At 59.5% G+C, this 23,250-nt stretch overlaps 2 protein-coding genes across 2 annotated transcripts; both read left to right on the top strand.

Annotated features, from left to right (window-relative positions):
• Positions 1 to 10,127: 10,127 nt before the first annotated feature.
• LOC309584846 (M-phase inducer phosphatase 2-like) lies at positions 10,128 to 14,554 on the top strand (the record flags this gene model as incomplete). Its single annotated transcript, XM_082301144.1, has 15 exons — positions 10,128 to 10,243; positions 10,478 to 10,605; positions 10,977 to 11,028; positions 11,203 to 11,244; positions 11,560 to 11,596; positions 11,736 to 11,834; positions 11,909 to 12,013; positions 12,293 to 12,391; positions 12,600 to 12,773; positions 12,895 to 12,990; positions 13,310 to 13,372; positions 13,482 to 13,580; positions 13,904 to 14,037; positions 14,126 to 14,237; positions 14,420 to 14,554. 15 exons carry the CDS (start codon positions 10,128 to 10,130, stop codon positions 14,552 to 14,554), a joined length of 1,491 nt encoding a protein of 496 aa, XP_082157270.1.
• Positions 14,555 to 18,244: 3,690 nt separating this feature from the next.
• On the top strand, positions 18,245 to 22,676 carry LOC309584845 (M-phase inducer phosphatase 2-like; the record flags this gene model as incomplete). Its single annotated transcript, XM_082301143.1, has 15 exons — positions 18,245 to 18,360; positions 18,595 to 18,722; positions 19,101 to 19,152; positions 19,327 to 19,368; positions 19,684 to 19,720; positions 19,860 to 19,958; positions 20,033 to 20,137; positions 20,417 to 20,515; positions 20,724 to 20,897; positions 21,019 to 21,114; positions 21,434 to 21,496; positions 21,604 to 21,702; positions 22,026 to 22,159; positions 22,248 to 22,359; positions 22,542 to 22,676. The coding sequence occupies 15 exons, from the start codon at positions 18,245 to 18,247 to the stop codon at positions 22,674 to 22,676; spliced, it is 1,491 nt and encodes a 496-aa protein (XP_082157269.1).
• Between the last annotated feature and the right edge of the window lie 574 nt (positions 22,677 to 23,250).

Here is a 23,250-nt window from a genome sequence, read left to right as displayed (position 1 = left end):
CCCAGAGAAGGTGTGAGGGAAATAACAATTTATTTCCTTTTCCTTCAATACAGACTTGTGAGAGCCCTGCTAGAGTTGCTGGCAGGTTGGCCTCTTGCAGGGCTGGGGGAAGTCCTAGGGGCTGGGGACCCTTCTCTTAATGGGGTGCAAGGGTCCCCACGGCAATTGGTCCCAGCCCAGGACAGGGGTGGAGGGGCTGAAGCTGCTGCCCTGGGCAAGGGGATCTACTGCTGTCACCACCTCCTGCCCTGGCTCCTCCTGGGGTCAGTCCCACTCCATGGGGATGGGTGCAGGTGGGGGGTGGCTGGGACCTCTGGGGAAAGCAGTCTCTGATGTGCCAGCTTCCTCCTCCATGTCACAGCCTTTGGGTCCACAGGCAGGAGCTCCCATCAGGAAACTGCTGGTCTGGGAGCTGGAGCTGGTGGAGCTGGAGCTGGAGCTGGCCACAGGGCCGTTTTTCTCATCCATGATGGCACCAGAGGGCAGTAGGCTTTGGGTCTCCTTGCTGCACTGGCCCACTGTCACTTACTCACGCTTTCACGTGTCGGAGGAAAATAACTTTCAGGGATGGGACTATGCAATTACACAAATTTATTGTTTAAAATAACAAACGCATCAGTCGAGGCGAGAGATTTTGCAACACCTCCAAGTAATGGTGACTAGTCACAAGATTTAGGGTTACATCTTAATTTATAGCTTTCTAATCCAATAGGCACTTAAAACAGCACTTTGTTTTAGATTTATGACCTATCACCTGTGGCACTTCTCACTGCAATGCAGCCATGTCTTGACCAATAACTTCTCATGTCACTTACACACAGATGTGTCTCTTATACCATCTACACTCTTAACTTAAACTATATAAAATCACACTATTTTATTTTAAAACCCTTCACCAAAACACCCAGTGTACAATTTTACTTGTAATTATAGGAATATAAGTTTGTAATCCTTTTGCTTAAAGTCCACAAATCTCTGTCAATTAAGCCAGACCTAGTCTCTTCCAGGGTTGTAAATCAAAGCCTCCTTTAATTGCAGGAGTTTCTACTCCTCTGTCTCCCACAGCCCACAATGATGCTTATGGCACCATGCACCAGTGGTGCCGTATGTTGCTCGAGTACAGGCTGCAGCACCTGAACACACATCTTGGCATTCAGCGCATGACACACAAGGTCATGCAGGATGGAGCTCTCTGAGGCCTCAACCAGCCATCACTGGCACTGGAATATCCCATCCAGCCTCTGGCCCAGCCAGGGCTGCACAGGCTCCAGCAGCTGCAGTTGTGCATGGAAAAGTCTGGCCCACACCTCGGGCAGGAGGCCACCCAGGAACTCCAGCCCTGAGGGGCCCTGCTCAGCTGGGGACAGTGTTCCCTGTGGAGGAGCTGGGCAGGACACCACAGGGCCATGGGGACTGTTCTTGTCCAGGCTGCTGGCAGCTCTCCCTGCCTGGCTGGTGGCCACTGGCAGCTGCTCGGGGGTGGTGCTGGCTGTCTCCAGATACTTGTCTGTGGGGTCAGAAAGCCTGACAGTCTCTATCGGTGTCCTGCAGAGTGGGCACGAGGGATTTCTGTGTGCCCACCACAGGATGCAGCCCAGGCAGAACCGGTGGCAACAAAGCAGAGCAGAAGTCACATCCTTCCAAGAGTCCTGGCAGATGGGGCAGTTGCTGTCTGTCTCCATGGCCATATCTGGGCTCTACAGCACATTAGGGAGCAGCCCACAGTGCCTGGCTGCCCCAGCCAGGCACAGCTGGAAAACAGGAGTGATGGCTCCAGGACTGGCACCGAGATCTGCCAAGAACAGGCTGCACGCAGCACCAGAGAAGCCTGGCTTGATCCTCTCAGCCTTGCAGTCTTGCTTGGTAGCTCAGGCTGGAACCAGAGTGGCCCTGGCACTGAATGTAAGCAGTGAGGGGCACAATGTCACAATCCATCCCCCTGTGATGTCACAGTCCACTGCTCTGTGAAACCAGCTTCCACCTCATGGGACAGCACAAAAGGCATTCCAACCCCAAGATAAGCAGTGAGGGATGCGAGGTCACAATCCAGCTCTTGGCGACATTACCATCTATGCTTCAGACTCCTCCACCCTGTGATGACATAGCAGGCCTTCCATCCCTGCAGGCACACATTGTCAGGAGAAAAAAGGAAATACTCTTTCCTAGTTTCAATTTCTACATTTCCATGTTGCTCTCCCTCAGGCTCCAGCATCACACGTCCTTGTGTCTCTAATCCCTGCTCCTGACACCTTGCCATGGTTTCCTGGGGACAGTCCTGGTCTCTATTCAGAGGGCCTGTCATCAGCCTCCCTGGGAGATGCCACTACATCCAGGCCTTTCAGGCCAGGCTCTGTACAAGTTTTTTCCCCTTTGGTTTAAAAGTCAGAGTTTGTCTTCTCTGCAGCCCTTCTGGATTGAGGGTGATGAGCACGAGGACACTTCTCACCTGTGTTTAGGGCTGTGGCACTGTTCTGCCTTGCTTGCTCAGTAAAATGGGTCCCCCTAGTGCTGTGTAAGGGGGACTCCAAACCTAGGGAGGAATTCTCTGTGCCATTTGTTTTGGCAGGAGTTCTTTCATCAGCATAATGACAAGGCTGGGCCTTCATCCTGGGAGCACTCCTGAGGTGAAAAGGACACACTCCAAAGGACAGCATGTGGGCCCCTGAACAAAGGAAATCTGCAAATACACAAGTGGTGTCCCAGGGGTGCAGCTCTACTTTTCTCCTCCTGCCTCACATGGCTTTGGTGATTTGTCCTCCGCACCTGAATCCTGAAGACTGGGAAGGGCACGGTGCCAGCAAGGTGCAGTCTGACACTTCATTGCTGACCAAACAAAAGCCCCTTTGTATTGTTCAAGCTACAGAACTGTGGGAATAATTAAAAATGTGTCTGCATCAGAGCAACCAGGCCCCAAGCAGAGTCTTACGGGCCTCTCTGCATTATTGTGGGACAGTTCATGGGAACTGATCAAGTGAGCGACAGCTGGAAGCCTTGTTGGGGGAGAAGGTTGGGCTTTTTCAAAGATTGAGATCCTGCAGTTGAATGGCTGGTTCCAATGCTGCTGCTCATCCCAAAATGGGAAGTGCTGTTGACTCTCTTGAGGGACAAGAGGCCATGCAGAGAGATCCAGAGTGGAGCATTCATGAATTATTCAGTGTTGAGACCAGCTATCCCTGCTGCCCACTCTGCCTTTGGTGTCTGCTGCCCTGCAGGTGTTCGTCTGCAGCAGGTCTCCTGTGGGAAAAAAGGTGCTGCCCATGTGGCCCTGGGCCCTGGGCCTATGGCTGTGCCCCACAGGACATGGGTGCCAGCCATGGTGGTGCACGAGGGGAAGGGCAAAGGCACCAGAAGGCTGAGGAAGCGGTGCCCAGAGACTGTGTGAGGGAAATAACAATTTATTTCATTTTCCTTAAATAAAGGGTTGCAAGGTCGTTAATGCTGCTGCTGGTGGGGGGGACTCTTTCAGAGGTGGGGAGTGTCCTGGGGGTCAGGGGCCCTTGTCTTCGGGGGACGCAGGGGACCAGATGGTCTGGGCCTGCTGCTCCGGGCAGAGGGACCTGCCACCATCACCACCTCGTGCTCTGGCTCCTCCTGGGGCCAGTCCTGCCTGGGGGACATGGCCACAACTGGGGGGTGGCTGTGACCCCTGGGGTGGACAGTCTCTCCTGTGGCAGCTTCCTCCACCTCCATGGAGACTGCAGGGTTGCTGGCTGGAGTCCCCAGCTGAGAGCTGGAGGAGCTGGAGCTGCTGCTGGCTGCTGGGCTGTCATCCACATCTTCGGCAGTGTGGAAGCGCAGCAGCCTCTGGGCCTCCTCTCTGCACTGGCTCACAATGATGTCGATGGTGCCATGGACCAGTGGCACTGTGTGTTCCTCCAGGACACCCTGCAAACTCTCGATCATGATTTCCTGGTCTGGCCCATACACACAGAGCATGTTCAGGATACACCCCTCTGCCAGCCACCAGGTCTCCCTGAACAAGGTCTCCGTCCTTCGGCGCAGCCAAATCCACACACGGTCCAGAAGTCGCGGTTGTCGACAGAAAAGCTCTGCCCAGACCTCAGGCAGGATACCACCAACAGCTCGGGCTGCTGTCTCTTGAGGAGAAGAGGGATGGGGCAGCACAGAGGGATGGGGGCTGTTCTCGTCCTGGCTGCTGGGAACTCTCCCTGCCTGGCTCGTGGCCCCTGGCAGCTGCTCGGGGGCTGTGATGACAATCTCCAGAGACTCGCCTGTGTTGTCAGAAAACCTGACAGTCTCTATTGCTCCTCTGCAGAGGGGGCACACGGGATTTATCTGTGCCCACTGCAGGATGCAGCCCCGGCAGAAATGGTGGCTACAGGGCAGAGCAGTAGCCACATCATCCCAGGTGTCCTGGCAGATGGCACAGTTGCCACCCATTTCTGTGGTCATATTTGGCCTCTGCAGTACATGGGGAGAGATGAGGATCAGAAGCTGCTCTCCTTTGCTGGTGTCACACACTGCAGGAGAGGGGAGGGTGGATTGCCCAGGCCACTTGAGAAGGACACCTTCCCAGCCCCCTGAGCCCCGTGGCCACCCCAGGGGAATGTTTTTCTGCACAGCTCACCCTCAGTGCTGCAAAGACCCACACTGCCTGGCTGCCCCAACCAGACAGGGCTGGGGAAACACTGCTTGCTGGTTGCTCTGGGACTGGCACTGGGACGTGCCAAGAACAGGCACCACTCAGCACCAGAGAAACCTGCCTTGATCCTCCACACCTTGCAGTCATGCTTGGTAGGAGTTCAGGCCAGAGCTAGACTGGCCTCAGCTCTGCCCACATCTGAATATAAGCAGGGAGGGATGAGATGTCACAATCTGCCTCTCAGTGATGTCACCCTCCATCAGTAGGTGATGTCCCACCAGTTCATGTTGTCAGGAGAAAGAATAAAATATTTTTTCTTGTTTCCAACTTCTGCATTTCCATGTTGCTCTCCCTTGGCCACCTGCATCATGTGTCCATGGCCCTGTGTCTCATCCCTGCTCCTGACACCTTGCCAAGGTTTTCTATGAGGAGCAGAGTGGTGGGACCAGTCAGCATGAACTGCCTGTGGCTGGATGATGCCTCCTCCTGTCACTGCCTTTCCCTGGGCAGTGCTGGGATTTGAAGAACCTGGATGCTGGTGGCCAGGCCAGGGTGAGAGTCCCCCACTCCTGTGGGCTGTGTCCCTACTTCAGGAAGAAGCAGAAAAGAATGTCTTGCTCCAGCCCCATCCACTTCCACTGGGACTTGCCCACAGTGCCAGGTCCCTCTCCACTTCCCAAGTCTCTGTGTTTCTGGAAGCCAGTGCCTTTGTGCTCCTCCCCACAGCCTCGGGAAGGAGCTGGAGTTGCTGTCCCTCCAGAGTGGGGTACAAGGGCCAGAGGAACCTTGTCATGACTCAGGAGAGCCCAGGATCCATCACCATGTAGGCCATACTGTGCCATCGTCCCTTCTTGCCTCTGGCTATTGTCATCGTGGAGAGTCATTAGCCCAAGCAGTTCTTTTTTCATTTGGAACTAATTTCTCCTAGTTTGAGAGCTGAATGGTGTGAGTCAAGGATGCTGTGTGCAACCACCACGTAGCTCTGCCTCAGGGTACAGAGATCTCTCTTCAAACCTGTGCAAATGGAGGATGTCCACTGCCATACTTTGGTGCTTAACAATCCACGTGGAAAAAGATGGAAGTTTGTTCATCGGGTCTTTTTTGTGCTGTTATTGAAAGGGGTGTTTCTCTTTGCTTGAGTAAGTGCCTCTTAAAGTATGCCATTTATATTCCTTTTCATTTGAAATTGGACTTTTAAAGGTGTAAATATGCAGGCAGCACCTGTAATTTTGGAGTACCAAGATACCTCTTTTCTGTGAAAACTTAGGCCACAGATGCTCCCGGAGATGCATTTCATGCTTTAAGAAGACTCTTCCCCAAGGCGCTGTGTTCATCTTGAGTTCCTTGCACATCTGTACTCCAGAACATTCCCCCATTAACTCGCTGCCATGATGACATTTCATTTCTTTCCCCTCCCATCCCATGTGCCCTGAAATCATGAAATGACAGGAAGGGTTGGGATGGAAGGGATCTTTAGAGATCACCTAGTCCAAGCCCCCTGCCATGGTCAGGGACACTTTCCAGTAGACCAGGTTCATCAGACCCTCATGCAACCTGACCTTCAACACTACCAATGATGGGACATCCACAACATCCATGGGCAGCCTGTTCCCATGTTTTACTGTAGCAGAGGGACAGAATTCTCTCCCTTGACCTACTTTTTAGACGTAGCCCAGGGTACAGAGGGGTTTCAGGGCTGCGAGCACATGGTGCCAGCTCATATCCAATGTTTCCTTCTCCAGTATCCCCCAGTCCTTCTCCACAGGGCTGCTCTCAATCCATTCATCACCTGTGGGGTATGCCCAGCCACTGCCCTGGAGGGACGTCTGCTGAGATAAGGAGATTGAGCAATCTCCCAGCAGGATTCCCTGGAAAGGCAACCACTTTGGTCGAGGAAAGACAGACCCACAATCCTTTGGGAGACACTATGCAGATTTCTTCGTAACCCATTGGCCTGTAACCATCCCAGATCCTCTGTAATCCATTGGTCCTTTACTGATCCTGTATCCCTATAAAAGCAAGCCCTATGGGCCCCTATGGCCCAGAGAGGGTTCTCATCCCTGGCTCTCCCCTTCGCCAGAGGGGACCCACAATAAAGCTGCCTTCCGTGCGGAACCAGCCACACGAGCCTCTCCTCTCTCTCTGGTCTGGCTTGGCCTGGAGGCTGCCCTGCAGAGCTGAGGTGGAATCACCAGCTGATCATCACTAAAGAGCTGACAGTCTCTGCAAGGGCCCCTCAGCCAGCAGCTGGGGAAGACACCAGACCTTGGGAAGACGATTCCTTTCGGGACCATCTCCCCAGACCAGTCATCTCTTCCTGGGTCACAGCCTCGGACCCCATCCCCAGCTGTAATAATATTCCATCTCAGATTTGTGGGGGAGCTGCCCATACTCCTTTTTTAATCTAGCCAATTCAATACCAGTGTATGGTATTTGTTTAGTGGTGATATGTGGTTCAAAGTCTTCATCACTGATATAATTCTATTCTGTTTTAATCAGAGGTCTCATACGAGGGCAGCAGTTTTCCCCACAATTTTTTACTAGTATTAGTTCTTTCTGGGGGTATATTTGGTTAATGTGAGGAGTTTCCTTTTCCTCTGTCTCTTTTGGTGAGTCAGCATTCTTTGAATTCTTAAAATATTCCTCCCTCAGAGCAGCCGGTAGCAAATGATTTTTATTCTTCTCTTCATCTAATTGTTTCTGTAAAATCTCCACTAGGTTTTGAAGGGAATCTATGATTGCTTTCTCTTCAATACATTGCTTAAAGTGGTGATCCATAGCTGCCGTAAGGCATCCCCCTAAAACAGAGCAGATTATGGTTTTATTTCAGCCAAATTTAAATTTAGTCTCATGTTGTAAAGAACATACTCTATCAGTCACATTATCCAAATTAAACCAGTTATTTTGAGCCCATTCTTCCCCTCCTGGAGAGGACTGGGCATTATGTTTTGCTAGCAGAGCATAAAATGTAGCTTTAACTTTTGCACTAGGGTTTTCAGTCATTTTATGAAGGGATCAAAACCACCACAGGGAGGTTAAAGTTAATTACACACTGTGACACACACAGCTTCGCTGTGTCTCCCTTCGCTTCCCTGGGTGGGTGAAGAGACCAAAATCTACCTAGGAGGTACTCCTTCAGTTGCTTATGGTTGTCTCTTCACTACACCAAGCAGTCTAAATTCACACACACACAAAAAAAACACAGTTCCCCCTTTTACACTAAGAGATCTTTTGTGAAAAATCTGCAGACAGAGACCTCAACTGAGTATGGGGTGCTTTTCACCCAGGCGTGTGCAGTTTGCAGGAAATTCAAGTCACCCCCCTTGATTTCTAGACACCGCTCACCCTTTTCAGGGTGTCGGGCTGGGTGCGGCTGGAGTGAAACGTCCTTCCCCTATTACAGACTACACACAACCTTGCAACCCCTTCTGTCTGTCAGATCCTGTCCGTGACGCCAGTTTAATGTCACAATCCGCTAATGCAAGCAGGGGTCATGATGGTTCGTTTATCGATCTCAGAGTGCAAAAGGACACAAGAGATTTCAGTTTTAATCAAAACAGTGCACCTTTATTAAGTGTCCACAACACAGTAATGCAATAGAAGAGAGTAAGAGAGAGAGAGAAAGAAAACCAAAGTAGAGAGGGGGAAAAAGAGGGGCAATAGCTACCAACGGATGAGACAAAGTCCTCGTGGTCTTCCGCCAATAGATTCGTCTTCTTTCCATGGGGAGATCTCGGACTCGGTTATTTCAGAAAGTCCCTTTATAGTCCTTTTCAGAAGCGAGGGGCAACTGGCCAAGAGGTGGGGAAATCTACAGCCGTTGTTATGGGGTCCGTTGCTTTGGGAAGCAGGTATAGGACAGACGTACAAGACAAGTGTACAGGAGAGGTGTAAAGGACAGGTCATTCCTTTCCGCTTCAGCGCAGTCCTTCCCGCCCGGGCAGCAAGAACGGCACAGTCCATTGTGACCTGCACTAATTATCCTCAGGAACGCGTACCAGTTCCCAGTGGGCACACCTGCAGGCAACACTTGGCAGACATCCCACCTCAGCCAGGCCAGGACTCCTGTGTTCAGTCTCTGTCCTGGGAGATGATCGTGAGGCAGATGAGGGATCTTTGGACCGTCTCTTACACGCCTTTCAAGTAATAGGTACGATAATTATATCGAAGGTTATCAGTGACAGATCTAAGTGGGATGTTTTCTATCAACCACTTGTTATTAAATTAGTTAATGTTCTAATGTTTCATGGAAAAGTTCAGAACCTCTGTTGTTGTAAGTGTCTCCCTTCCAGAAGCTGCAGCACTTAAGTGTTGATATTAACAACTCCCAGACTATTTTTAGACCCCCTCTGAGGGACTGTAACCCCACACCACGGCAACCATGAATGCAAATGAGGGACTTTTCCCGCCACTCTGATGAGTGCCAGCACCCCAAGGACTGAGCCCGAGTAACCCCGAGCCATTGCATACAGAGCATTCATTACCTCACCAACCACCGGACCCAGTCAAGTGAAGCCTCGTGGGTTGGACCGTGGGCTGGACTGTGGGCGGATCTGGGAGGGAACAAAGCCTCTAAAAAATCAAACTCCTCTGGAGGGAGGGTCCTTTCTCCTTGGACTAGGTGCAGGCGAGAGCCGGCGCTGTGACTCTCGGTCCAAGTCTCACCCTAGAGCCCCTAATAAATATTCCTGCCTTTGGAATGGCTAAAGCCAACAGAGTGCTGTTGGATTGCTGGCCTAGGGCTCATAGCCTGTACGGCTCAAAGGTCTTTTATCTCCGTGCCCAGGATTTCCAAATTTCTAAATTTTAAATCTTTTCATTTCTGTAATAGTTTCTGAATTTCCTCTTGTTCTATAAATTACCATTTTTTCTAGGACATTCAAGAGCTGTTTCTTTTTAATAACAGTTAGGTCATGGCTTTATTACCCTGCAGGTGACACACGAGGGCCATCAGGGGTGACCGAGTGTCCCCTGCAGTGACAAGGTCCGGCCACGCCAGGCGTGGGGACAGGGCTGGCCACGCCCCTTTTCTCGTCGCCCCCTTTCCTTTGTTGGCCCCTCCCCTTTCCTCGTTGGCCACGCCCCCTTCCTCATTAGCCACGCCCCTTTCCTGGTGTGGCCCCTCCCCTTTGACCATAAACCGCCCCTTCGGCTGAGGCTCCGCCCCCACGCGCCCTCCGCAGCTCTCATTGGCCGGTGGCGCCCCCTCGCGCCCAGCGCCACCTCTCATTGGCTGGGGGCGTCGCCTCGTGCCGGCTGCGGTTTGCCATTGGCTGCGGGCGCCGCTGTTGTTGTTATTGCTGTTACTGTAAACGGGAGCGGGCCGGGTGTCACCTGTCGCCTCTCGTCCCCTCTTATCGCCACTTAGCGCATCTTATCGCCTCTTGGCCCTTCTTATCACCTCTCACCTGTTATCTCTTTGCACCTCCGACTTCCTATCATCTCTTGCCACCTGTCCCCTGGCGCCGCTCTCTTGCCGGAGCTCGATCGTCGCTCGCTCGCTCGCTCGGTCCCTGCCCGGGCCATGTCACTGTGCGGCGGCCGCGGGCTGCCCGGGCTGGCGGCCATCTCCCCGCTGCCCTCGCCGGGCACGGCCCCGCTCACGCCGCTGGACAAGGGTGACCCGGCGGGCCCCGCCAGGTGAGGGGGTGGCCGAGGGGCAGCGGCTGGGAGTGGCTTTGGCCGCCCGCCGCACGCGGGACTGCCCCGACGTGACACGGCTGCTCCGCGCGGGGCTCGGCGGCGGGGCCGTGCCAAAGGGGGCTGGGACGCTTTGGGGATCCCCTGCTGCAGCTCCTGGCCCCGGCCCGGCAGGGCAAGAAGGGGCGAGGGCCAAGCGGGGCGCTGACACTGCCCCGTCCTGACCGCCCGCAGGCACCGGGACACCCCGAAGTGGGGCCACGGGGGACTGCCCCTGCCGCGGCTGTGGCACACGCTGTCCCCGCAGCCGGTGGCCTCGGACCGTCGCCGCGACTCGGTCTCTTGCCAGCCCCCGGATGCAGGTGAGGGATGGGGCTGCTCCGTCCCCTGGGGCCTGGGGTCCTGCAGAGGGTGTTTGAAGGGGACAGGGATGTGGCGGGAGGGCTTGGCCGAGGGGCTGGCGAGGGGCTCGAGGCGGGGGAGCTCGTGGGGAGGGATGGGCGGGAGCCTAGAGCTGCGCTCCCCGGGGCTCAGCCGGGCACCGCTGCGGTGACAGCCTGCTCCGGGGGACACGCGACATTCCATGGGGAGCGGTGCTCGCAGGGCCGTTGGCACCCGCCTGCTGGGGTACTCCGTGCCCGGCCCCGAAGTGCCCAGGGCTGGGGGCTGGGGGCTGGAGGCAGGAGGCCGATCCCCGCAGCGGGGCTACTAGCCCAGTGCCTTCTTCCCGCAGGACTGGAGCCGGACTTCCCCACGCAGCAGAAGCCCGCGGCCGCGCAGGAAGAGTGAGCGGCCCCATGCCCGTGTCCTCCCGGGGACACCCCCTGTCCCTCCCCCGCGCAGCAGGGCCCGGTCTCAGCCTTGCTGGGGGCTGTGCATCCAGCTGTGAGCCCCAGTCTGTGCCTGGGGGGTGGCAAGCTGGGCCACCGCCACTGACCCCGTCTCTGCTCTCTCCACAGCCTCCAGAGAACGATGCCGGCGTTCGGGAGAGCTCTCAAGGAGTAAGTGGAGGGGCTCTGTCCCTGCCGCAGGACATGAATGCCGGGCTGTCCCCGTGCCCAGGCTGTCCCTGTCCCACAGCCAAAAGCCAGGCTGTCCCCGTTCCCCCTGCTGGGGTCCCACTCAGGCCGTTGGTGTTTCCTCAGTGCCTGGAGGTGGTTTTGCCCCAGGTCCCTTTGGGGAGCTGTGACAGCCCCGGGGAGGTCTCACCCCACCCTGAGGATGTGGGGGACAGAGGTGACAATGGCAGAGGGGTGGGACTCAGCGGCCCAGGCCACCTGCTGTCATTTGATCCTTTCCTCTGCCGGCTCTTGCAGCAGGAAGCTCCTTCGGCAGAGGATGCACTCGTTGCCGGTGAGTGCTGGAGGCTGTGCAGGGCTGAGCAGAGCGAGGCAGGATCCTGCCGAGTCCCTGGGCGAGCCGGGACGAGGAGGATGGGGGCAGGAGAGGGGGCGGGGCTGGTGCGCACCTCTCACCGCTGGCTGTCCCACAGCCGTGGCAGCGGGACGGCAGCCGTGTCCTGAAGGACATCTCGCAGCTGCAGGAGCGCAGGGACAGAGCGCGGCGGCGCCGGAGGGAGCCCGAGGATGAGGTGAGGGGGGCAGCGAGAGCTGGGGGGCAGGGAGGGGACAGAGGGGTGCTGACGCCGTGTCCCCCCCGCTGCAGGAGGGCTTTGTCGCCAAGAAGCTGCAGAGGCCGGGCCAGCGGAGCCATGGGGCCGCCAGGAGGGAGCCCCTTGCCAAGAGCCCCTGGGCCGCACCAGAGCTGCTGGTGAGAGAGGCTGGAGGGCTCGGGAGGGCAGCAGCGATGGGTGATGCCGGGGCTGCACGCATGGGAGCTGCCGCCCCGAGCTCCCCGCGTGGCCTGGAGAGCTGCGGAGGTGGGAGATGGCCGGGCCGGGGGGTCACGGGGACACCCCGTGCGTCTCCAAAGCTGGAAGGCACCGGGAGGTGGATGGAGCTCGCGTATGGGATCCGTGCCTGCCTGCGGGTGGGAAGCAGCTGGCAGGACTTGTGCCCATTTCACGATCTCCTCTGCCTGTGCCCCAAGTCTCCCCAGCTGCTGCCCTGGCAGAGCGATGCCACCGTGCCCCAGGAGAAGGAGAACCTGGTGAGCACGCCAGTGATGAGGAAGGAGGAGGCAAAGCTGGTACGTGGGAGCCTTTGGGAAGTGGATAGAGCCCCACAATCCCCTCCTGGGGTCTCCACTGGGGGGTCTGGGGCCGCTGGTTGGTGAGCAGCAGCAGGCCAGAGACTGTGGGCTTGTCTTGGTCACGGGGAGTGGGAGCCTTGGCCGCTGCCCTGCTGGTGCTGGGGCTTGCCAGAGCGCCAGGCAGCAGCGCGGGCTCTCCCCACAGCGTCCGGGGAAGCGCAGCCACTGCCGGCAGCTGTCCCGCTCGCCCTCGGAGCCGGGCAGTGTCCCCAGGCCCGTCCTGAAGCGGGGACAGCTCTCGGACAGCGACAGCCCTGTCGAGGCCAAGCGGCAGAGGAGGGTGGCCGGCAGCCCTGGCCAGGAGGCGTCGGTGGAGCCGGTGGGTGCTGGGGAAGGTGTGGGGTGAGACCCAGCCTGTCCCTGGCGGGCCTGGGCCCCGGCCCGGCTCTGGCAGAGCCGCTGCTGACATCTGGGGGTGTCTCTGGGTGGTGCCTCGGCAGGGAGCGTGGCTGGAGCCTTCCCGGTCCGCCCGGCTTGAGGAGATCGAGAACCTGCTGGCCAACGATGACCAGGAGCTCATCGGGGACTTCTCCAAGGTAGGGCCACGAGGATGGGGCAGGTGTGGGGGTGCCCCCATCATTCTGAACGGGGAGCATGGCTGGAGCCCCACAGCGCTGTGAGAGCCCAAAGCGAGCTGGTGGCCCTTGCTTGCCAGCCTGCGGCATCCCTGCGCTGGATGAAGAGCCCCATGGCCGCTCCTCTGGTCCGCCCGTGTGTCACAGCCCCGTCTATGTGGCCCTTCCCCTCCCGCGGGTGCACAGCTGGCCGCTCGGGGGCTTCTGGGCTGGGGGGACAGGTTGCAGGCCTGGGAGGTGTCCTTGGAATGGGGCTGAGCCCAGAGCCTGTCTGTTCCAGCCTCACCTCCTGCCGACGGTGGAGGGCAAGGACCCGGGCCTGAAGTACATCTCCCCTGAGACGGTAAGGGGGCTGCAGCCCCTCCCCGGCCCCCCCGCCCCGAGGGGCTGCCTGCCCGCTCTCCCCCTGTCCCCCGTGTGTCTCCCCCTTTGGTGACGCGCTCCCCCCGCAGCTGGCGGCGGTGCTGACGGGGCACTTCAGCAGCTGCATCGAGAGCAGCATCGTCGCGGACTGCCGCTATCCCTACGAGTACGAGGGCGGCCACGTCAAGGTCAGAAGCCCCTCGTGGCCCTGGGGCCGGGAGGAAGGGCGGTGTCCGAAGCCCAGGCACCCTCAGAGGTGCTGAGCCCACGGCGAGGGGTCGAGCAGCCCGCCCGGAGGGCACTGAGCCGCCCGGTGGGGTGGAGCAGCCCCTGGGCAGTGCCGAGCTACCCCCTGAAGGGTTGATTCGCAGCTGCAAGGAGGAGGGTGACGGTGTCCCAGTGCCGCGGGTGACGGTGCTGGTGGGGGAGGCTTGGGGGCAGCGTCCTTGAGTCGCTGCAGAGAATGAAATGGGACACTGAGGGGGAAAAGGCGCCTTCTCTGCCTCCGCAGGGCGCTGTCAACCTGCCGCTGCAGCGGGACGTGGAGGAATTGCTGCTGGAGCAGCCCATCGTGCCCCTGGACGCCAGCAAGAGGGTGATCGTCATCTTCCACTGCGAGTTCTCTGTTGAGCGGGGGCCCAAAATGTGAGTGATGGCCCGGGGGGCAGGCTGGGCTCTGCCAGCCCCGGATCCCGGCACGGGGGTGATGCCGTGCGTTTTGTCCGTGGCACAGGTGCAAGTTCCTGCGGGAGAGGGATCGCTGCTGCCACGAGTACCCCCAGCTGCACTACCCCGAGCTGTACGTGCTGAAGGGCGGCTACCGGGAGTTCTTCTTTCAGTTCCCGGTGAGTGCCGTCCCCGTGTCCCCTCGGTGGCAGGCGGTCGGTGCCGAGAGGGAAGAAGTGGCGGGGGCACACGGCGGTGGGGAGGGGCAGCTGTGGCTCTGAGCATCCTCGCCGCCACGGGCGGGGATCTTCGGGGCCGGGGGCTGCTGTGCTGCGGGGGCTGACGGAGCCGTGCCTTGCAGAGCCACTGCGAGCCCCGGGACTATCGGCCCATGCGGCACGCCGCGTTCAAGGAGGAGCTGCGCAAGTTCCGCGGGCAGAGGCGGCTCCGCGAGCGCGGCCGGCGGGCGCTCTTCAGCCACGGGCGGGACCTGTGAGCGCCCGGGGGTCTCTCAGCCCCGTCGGGGCAGCGCTGGAGCTGGGAACGGGAGGAAGGCTTCCCTTGGCTGCGGATGCGCCTCGGCTGCTCGGTGGGGTTTGTTGGGATGGCTTTGGGGTGGTAGTTCTTGTTCAGAGTGGTTTTGCGTTTGTTCGTTGCAAATATTTTTGTGTTTGTTTGTTGTTGTAAATATTGTTGTGTTTGTTTCCTGTTCAGAATAGTTTTGTGTTCGTTGTTATCAATGTTTCTGAGTTTGTCCGTTGTTACGATTGTTTGCTGCAGTCTCTGTTAATAAAGTCCTATTGCAGGAGAACAAAGCCGTGTCCTGAGCTCTCGCTGCCCGCACCAGGCTGCTGCAGGGGTGGGAGCCCCCGATGCGGGGCTGGTGGGATGGCCAGGCCGGGCTGGAGGGGTCTGCTGGGGGGTTGGGGACAGGGGCAGCTGCTGGCAGGGGACAGGGCTGAGGTGATGGCTTCCTTGTGGGGCGTGGTGACTTCCCCAGGGACAGGTGGGCAAGCGTTGGCCCCGTGGCTGCTGTTCCTGCGTGCTGGGCTGGCAGCAGCATGGCCCTGGACCTCCACGGGACCCTCTTTCCTGAGCATGCTGGGCTTGGCAGGACCCGTGGGATACTTGGGGTGCTGACATCGCACCCCTCTCCCTGGGACCCCCGCAGCCAGGATCCTCCCTTTTCTTGGGGGGCTCCTGAACTTTGCAGCACCCCCAGGGCCGGCACAATTCCTTTTTGGGGGACAGGGCTCGGTGGGACGCCGAGGGATGTGGCACCTCAAAGGGGTGGGTGTCCTTAACACAAGGGTCCCCCATTCTCTCCCTGGCAAGTGGCCTCCCAGTGCCAAGTGCTTCAGTCACCCTTGGGGCACCCCTCCTCCCCTCCATTTCTCTGCAGTCCTGATGAGCCGACGTCACTCCTGGATGCCCCAGGGGGGCTTTTCCATGCCCTCCCTTCCCCAGCCAGGTGACAGTGGCCTGGTTATGAGTGTTGGGCCTTTGCTTTGCTTTGCTTTGTGCCCCACCAGAGAATCCATCCGTGGCCAAAATAGCCCTGGCTCCCATCTGCACCTCCTCGGCCCCATATCCACATCCTGCTCCATCCCAAACTGCCAATGGGCTCCTGGATCAGCTCTTGCCTCACGGACAATCCTATTTTTAAAGTCTTACAAGGAGCATTGGCACACACACGGGCAAAGAGGCACGTCCTCTGCTGAAGAAGACGTTGGGGCTGAGTAATCAGGGGGCTTTGGGGTGCCAGGAAGGCCACTTAATCTGCCCCACAACTGAGTAGCTCAAGCAGAAAACAGCAACGCCAATTAGCAGTCACAAGAGCAAAACAGAGGACTGCACAAAATGGCAGAAATGAAGACCTTCACTAAAATCACCTGCAATTTTATTCTTTGTCAAATAATCCCCTTGCAGCTCTTCAAATGTTTCAGGGCAGCAGTCGGCAGTGCTTCAATAGCATAAAACGTCACGGGCGTGATGCCCACCTTTCTCAGAATTCCTGATTTCTATATAAATACACGTATATCTAAAAATACACGGAAATTCACCGTGAGCAGGAGGAAGTGGTGCTTTCTGCAGGCTCCTGTCAGAGCTGTTGGCCCTCAACAAAGCAACGGGGCACCTTCCCAACACCCACAAAGTGGATTTGGACTCCCTGGGTGGCTTTGATCTCCAGGTGGGAGAAAAGGGAGGCACAGTCGAACGCTTTTGGGATTAGTTCTAGGTTATGATTCTTTTTGCCCCCAGTCTTTAGCTCCGCTAAAGTTCCATCTGCTTTGGCACATCCATGAGGAAACTGAGGCAGGTTGGAACCACCGAGGACATCAACACCAGGGACTCCATGTCGAGGGCACATTTGAAGAGCAAAGAAATCAAGTGCCCTTAAGCACAAGTGTCAAGGAACTGATTTTGTTTCTTTGAAGTCCGGTACAGAAATAAAAGTCTTCAGCAGGTGAACAGAGCAGGCTGTTCACAAGTGCCTTTAGAAACCAGAAACTCCACCAATAAAAACCCAACCTCCAGGATTTCAACCCTGCTTTCTCAACACTGGACGTGGCACTCAGTGCCATGGCCTGGTTCTCAGGGTGCTGTTAGGTCATGCATAAAGTAGACTTGGTTGGCTTTTGCATGCTGAGTTGTTTAGGATTCAAATGATAAATTAATAAAATAATTAAGTACATATTCTGGTTACTTAAAGGTGGTTGGTTAGTGTTAAATTCTAAGTTCCTTGTTAAAAATAGGTTACCTGTCTCAGTGATGGCTTTTAAAACTACTGATTGTTTACACCCCTCAAGTAATAGGTACAATAATTATATCGAAGGTTATCAGTGACAGATCTAAGTGGGATGTTTTCTATCAACCACTTGTTATTAAATTAGTTAATGTTCTAATGTTTCATGGAAAAGTTCAGAACCTTGTTGTAAGTGTCTCCCTTCCAGAAGCTGCAGCACTTAAGTGTTGATATTAACAACTCCCAGACTATTTTTAGACCCCCTCTGAGGGACTGTAACCCCACACCACGGCAACCATGAATGCAAATGAGGGACTTTTCCCGCCACTCTGATGAGTGCCAGCACCCCAAGGACTGAGCCCGAGTAACCCCGAGCCATTGCATACAGAGCATTCATTACCTCACCAACCACCGGACCCAGTCAAGTGAAGCCTCGTGGGTTGGACCGTGGGCTGGACTGTGGGCGGATCTGGGAGGGAACAAAGCCTCTAAAAAATCAAACTCCTCTGGAGGGAGGGTCCTTTCTCCTTGGACTAGGTGCAGGCAAGAGCCGGTGCTGTGACTCTCGGTCCAAGTCTCACCCTAGAGACCCTAATAAATATTCCTGCCTTTGGAATGGCTAAAGCCAACAGAGTGCTGTTGGATTGCTGGCCTAGGGCTCATAGCCTGTACGGCTCAAAGGTCTTTTATCTCCGTGCCCAGGATTTCCAAATTTCTAAATTTTAAATCTTTTCATTTCTGTAATAGTTTCTGAATTTCCTCTTGTTCTATAAATTACCATTTTTTCTAGGACATTCAAGAGCTGTTTCTTTTTAATAACAGTTAGGTCATGGCTTTATTACCCTGCAGGTGACACACGAGGGCCATCAGGGGTGACCGAGTGTCCCCTGCAGTGACAAGGTCCGGCCACGCCAGGCGTGGGGACAGGGCTGGCCACGCCCCTTTTCTCGTCGCCCCCTTTCCTTTGTTGGCCCCTCCCCTTTCCTCGTTGGCCACGCCCCCTTCCTCGTTGGCCACGCCCCTTTCCTGGTGTGGCCCCTCCCCTTTGACCATAAACCGCCCCTTCGGCTGAGGCTCCGCCCCCACGCGCCCTCCGCAGCTCTCATTGGCCGGTGGCGCCCCCTCGCGCCCAGCGCCACCTCTCATTGGCTGGGGGCGTCGCCTCGTGCCGGCTGCGGTTTGCCATTGGCTGCGGGCGCCGCTGTTGTTGTTATTGCTGTTACTGTAAACGGGAGCGGGCCGGGTGTCACCTGTCGCCTCTCGTCCCCTCTTATCGCCACTTAGCGCATCTTATCGCCTCTTGGCCCTTCTTATCACCTCTCACCTGTTATCTCTTTGCACCTCCGACTTCCTATCATCTCTTGCCACCTGTCCCCTGGCGCCGCTCTCTTGCCGGAGCTCGATCGTCGCTCGCTCGCTCGCTCGGTCCCTGCCCGGGCCATGTCACTGTGCGGCGGCCGCGGGCTGCCCGGGCTGGCGGCCATCTCCCCGCTGCCCTCGCCGGGCACGGCCCCGCTCACGCCGCTGGACAAGGGTGACCCGGCGGGCCCCGCCAGGTGAGGGGGTGGCCGAGGGGCAGCGGCTGGGAGTGGCTTTGGCCGCCCGCCGCCCGCGGGACTGCCCCGACGTGACACGGCTGCTCCGCGCGGGGCTCGGCGGCGGGGCCGTGCCAAAGGGGGCTGGGACGCTTTGGGGATCCCCTGCTGCAGCTCCTGGCCCCGGCCCGGCAGGGCAAGAAGGGGCGAGGGCCAAGCGGGGCGCTGACACTGCCCCGTCCTGACCGCCCGCAGGCACCGGGACACCCCGAAGCGGGGCCACGGGGGACTGCCCCTGCCGCGGCTGTGGCACACGCTGTCCCCGCAGCCGGTGGCCTCGGACCGTCGCCGCGACTCGGTCTCTTGCCAGCCCCCGGATGCAGGTGAGGGATGGGGCTGCTCCGTCCCCTGGGGCCTGGGGTCCTGCAGAGGGTGTTTGAAGGGGACAGGGATGTGGCGGGAGGGCTTGGCCGAGGGGCTGGCGAGGGGCTCGAGGCGGGGGAGCTCGTGGGGAGGGATGGGCGGGAGCCTAGAGCTGCGCTCCCCGGGGCTCAGCCGGGCACCGCTGCGGTGACAGCCTGCTCCGGGGGACACGCGACATTCCATGGGGAGCGGTGCTCGCAGGGCCGTTGGCACCCGCCTGCTGGGGTACTCCGTGCCCGGCCCCGAAGTGCCCAGGGCTGGGGGCTGGAGGCAGGAGGCAGGAGGCAGGAGGCCGATCCCCGCAGCGGGGCTACTAGCCCAGTGCCTTCTTCCCGCAGGACTGGAGCCGGACTTCCCCACGCAGCAGAAGCCCGCGGCCGCGCAGGAAGAGTGAGCGGCCCCATGCCCGTGTCCTCCCGGGGACACCCCCTGTCCCTCCCCCGCGCAGCAGGGCCCGGTCTCAGCCTTGCTGGGGGCTGTGCATCCAGCTGTGAGCCCCAGTCTGTGCCTGGGGGGTGGCAAGCTGGGCCACCGCCACTGACCCCGTCTCTGCTCTCTCCACAGCCTCCAGAGAACGATGCCGGCGTTCGGGAGAGCTCTCAAGGAGTAAGTGGAGGGGCTCTGTCCCTGCCGCAGGACATGAATGCCGGGCTGTCCCCGTGCCCAGGCTGTCCCTGTCCCACAGCCAAAAGCCAGGCTGTCCCCGTTCCCCCTGCTGGGGTCCCACTCAGGCCGTTGGTGTTTCCTCAGTGCCTGGAGGTGGTTTTGCCCCAGGTCCCTTTGGGGAGCTGTGACAGCCCCGGGGAGGTCTCACCCCACCCTGAGGATGTGGGGGACAGAGGTGACAATGGCAGAGGGGTGGGACTCAGCGGCCCAGGCCACCTGCTGTCATTTGATCCTTTCCTCTGCCGGCTCTTGCAGCAGGAAGCTCCTTCGGCAGAGGATGCACTCGTTGCCGGTGAGTGCTGGAGGCTGTGCAGGGCTGAGCAGAGCGAGGCAGGATCCTGCCGAGTCCCTGGGCGAGCCGGGACGAGGAGGATGGGGGCAGGAGAGGGGGCGGGGCTGGTGCGCACCTCTCACCGCTGGCTGTCCCACAGCCGTGGCAGCGGGACGGCAGCCGTGTCCTGAAGGACATCTCGCAGCTGCAGGAGCGCAGGGACAGAGCGCGGCGGCGCCGGAGGGAGCCCGAGGATGAGGTGAGGGGGGCAGCGAGAGCTGGGGGGCAGGGAGGGGACAGAGGGGTGCTGACGCCGTGTCCCCCCCGCTGCAGGAGGGCTTTGTCGCCAAGAAGCTGCAGAGGCCGGGCCAGCGGAGCCATGGGGCCGCCAGGAGGGAGCCCCTTGCCAAGAGCCCCTGGGCCGCACCAGAGCTGCTGGTGAGAGAGGCTGGAGGGCTCGGGAGGGCAGCAGCGATGGGTGATGCCGGGGCTGCACGCATGGGAGCTGCCGCCCCGAGCTCCCCGCGTGGCCTGGAGAGCTGCGGAGGTGGGAGATGGCCGGGCCGGGGGGTCACGGGGACACCCCGTGCGTCTCCAAAGCTGGAAGGCACCGGGAGGTGGATGGAGCTCGCGTATGGGATCCGTGCCTGCCTGCGGGTGGGAAGCAGCTGGCAGGACTTGTGCCCATTTCACGATCTCCTCTGCCTGTGCCCCAAGTCTCCCCAGCTGCTGCCCTGGCAGAGCGATGCCACCGTGCCCCAGGAGAAGGAGAACCTGGTGAGCACGCCAGTGATGAGGAAGGAGGAGGCAAAGCTGGTACGTGGGAGCCTTTGGGAAGTGGATAGAGCCCCACAATCCCCTCTTGGGGTCTCCACTGGGGGGTCTGGGGCCGCTGGTTGGTGAGCAGCAGCAGGCCAGAGACTGTGGGCTTGTCTTGGTCACGGGGAGTGGGAGCCTTGGCCGCTGCCCTGCTGGTGCTGGGGCTTGCCAGAGCGCCAGGCAGCAGCGCGGGCTCTCCCCACAGCGTCCGGGGAAGCGCAGCCACTGCCGGCAGCTGTCCCGCTCGCCCTCGGAGCCGGGCAGTGTCCCCAGGCCCGTCCTGAAGCGGGGACAGCTCTCGGACAGCGACAGCCCTGTCGAGGCCAAGCGGCAGAGGAGGGCGGCCGGCAGCCCTGGCCAGGAGGCGTCGGTGGAGCCGGTGGGTGCTGGGGAAGGTGTGGGGTGAGACCCAGCCTGTCCCTGGCGGGCCTGGGCCCCGGCCCGGCTCTGGCAGAGCCGCTGCTGACATCTGGGGGTGTCTCTGGGTGGTGCCTCGGCAGGGAGCGTGGCTGGAGCCTTCCCGGTCCGCCCGGCTTGAGGAGATCGAGAACCTGCTGGCCAACGATGACCAGGAGCTCATCGGGGACTTCTCCAAGGTAGGGCCACGAGGATGGGGCAGGTGTGGGGGTGCCCCCATCATTCTGAACGGGGAGCATGGCTGGAGCCCCACAGCGCTGTGAGAGCCCAAAGCGAGCTGGTGGCCCTTGCTTGCCAGCCTGCAGCATCCCTGCGCTGGATGAAGAGCCCCATGGCCGCTCCTCTGGTCCACCCGTGTGTCACAGCCCCGTCTATGTGGCCCTTCCCCTCCCGCGGGTGCACAGCTGGCCGCTCGGGGGCTTCTGGGCTGGGGGGACAGGTTGCAGGCCTGGGAGGTGTCCTTGGAATGGGGCTGAGCCCAGAGCCTGTCTGTTCCAGCCTCACCTCCTGCCGACGGTGGAGGGCAAGGACCCGGGCCTGAAGTACATCTCCCCTGAGACGGTAAGGGGGCTGCAGCCCCTCCCCGGCCCCCGCCCCGAGGGGCTGCCTGCCCGCTCTCCCCCTGTCCCCCGTGTGTCCCCCCCTTTGGTGACGCGCTCCCCCCGCAGCTGGCGGCGGTGCTGACGGGGCACTTCAGCAGCTGCATCGAGAGCAGCATCGTCGCGGACTGCCGCTATCCCTACGAGTACGAGGGCGGCCACGTCAAGGTCAGAAGCCCCTCGTGGCCCTGGGGCCGGGAGGAAGGGCGGTGTCCGAAGCCCAGGCACCCTCAGAGGTGCTGAGCCCACGGCGAGGGGTCGAGCAGCCCGCCCGGAGGGCACTGAGCCGCCCGGTGGGGTGGAGCAGCCCCTGGGCAGTGCCGAGCTACCCCCTGAAGGGTTGATTCGCAGCTGCAAGGAGGAGGGTGACGGTGTCCCAGTGCCGCGGGTGACGGTGCTGGTGGGGGAGGCTTGGGGGCAGCGTCCTTGAGTCGCTGCAGAGAATGAAATGGGACACTGAGGGGGAAAAGGCGCCTTCTCTGCCTCCGCAGGGCGCTGTCAACCTGCCGCTGCAGCGGGACGTGGAGGAATTGCTGCTGGAGCAGCCCATCGTGCCCCTGGACGCCAGCAAGAGGGTGATCGTCATCTTCCACTGCGAGTTCTCTGTTGAGCGGGGGCCCAAAATGTGAGTGATGGCCCGGGGGGCAGGCTGGGCTCTGCCAGCCCCGGATCCCGGCACGGGGGTGATGCCGTGCGTTTTGTCCGTGGCACAGGTGCAAGTTCCTGCGGGAGAGGGATCGCTGCTGCCACGAGTACCCCCAGCTGCACTACCCCGAGCTGTACGTGCTGAAGGGCGGCTACCGGGAGTTCTTCTTTCGGTTCCCGGTGAGTGCCGTCCCCGTGTCCCCTCGGTGGCAGGCGGTCGGTGCCGAGAGGGAAGAAGTGGCGGGGGCACACGGCGGTGGGGAGGGGCAGCTGTGGCTCTGAGCATCCTCGCCGCCACGGGCGGGGATCTTCGGGGCCGGGGGCTGCTGTGCTGCGGGGGCTGACGGAGCCGTGCCTTGCAGAGCCACTGCGAGCCCCGGGACTATCGGCCCATGCGGCACGCCGCGTTCAAGGAGGAGCTGCGCAAGTTCCGCGGGCAGAGGCGGCTCCGCGAGCGCGGCCGGCGGGCGCTCTTCAGCCACGGGCGGGACCTGTGAGCGCCCGGGGGTCTCTCAGCCCCGTCGGGGCAGCGCTGGAGCTGGGAACGGGAGGAAGGCTTCCCTTGGCTGCGGATGCGCCTCGGCTGCTCGGTGGGGTTTGTTGGGATGGCTTTGGGGTGGTAGTTCTTGTTCAGAGTGGTTTTGCGTTTGTTCGTTGCAAATATTTTTGTGTTTGTTTGTTGTTGTAAATATTGTTGTGTTTGTTTCCTGTTCAGAATAGTTTTGTGTTCGTTGTTATCAATGTTTCTGAGTTTGTCCGTTGTTACGATTGTTTGCTGCAGTCTCTGTTAATAAAGTCCTATTGCAGGAGAACAAAGCCGTGTCCTGAGCTCTCGCTGCCCGCACCAGGCTGCTGCAGGGGTGGGAGCCCCCGATGCGGGGCTGGTGGGACGGCCAGGCCGGGCTGGAGGGGTCTGCTGGGGGGTTGGGGACAGGGGCAGCTGCTGGCAGGGGACAGGGCTGAGGTGATGGCTTCCTTGTGGGGCGTGGTGACTTCCCCAGGGACAGGTGGGCAAGCGTTGGCCCCGTGGCTGCTGTTCCTGCGTGCTGGGCTGGCAGCAGCATGGCCCTG

The sequence above is a fragment of the Coloeus monedula genome (genome assembly GCF_965178545.1).
Source record: "Coloeus monedula genome assembly, chromosome: Z".
Taxonomy (NCBI): domain Eukaryota; kingdom Metazoa; phylum Chordata; class Aves; order Passeriformes; family Corvidae; genus Coloeus; species Coloeus monedula.
This window is presented reverse-complemented; position numbering and strand designations above follow the sequence as displayed.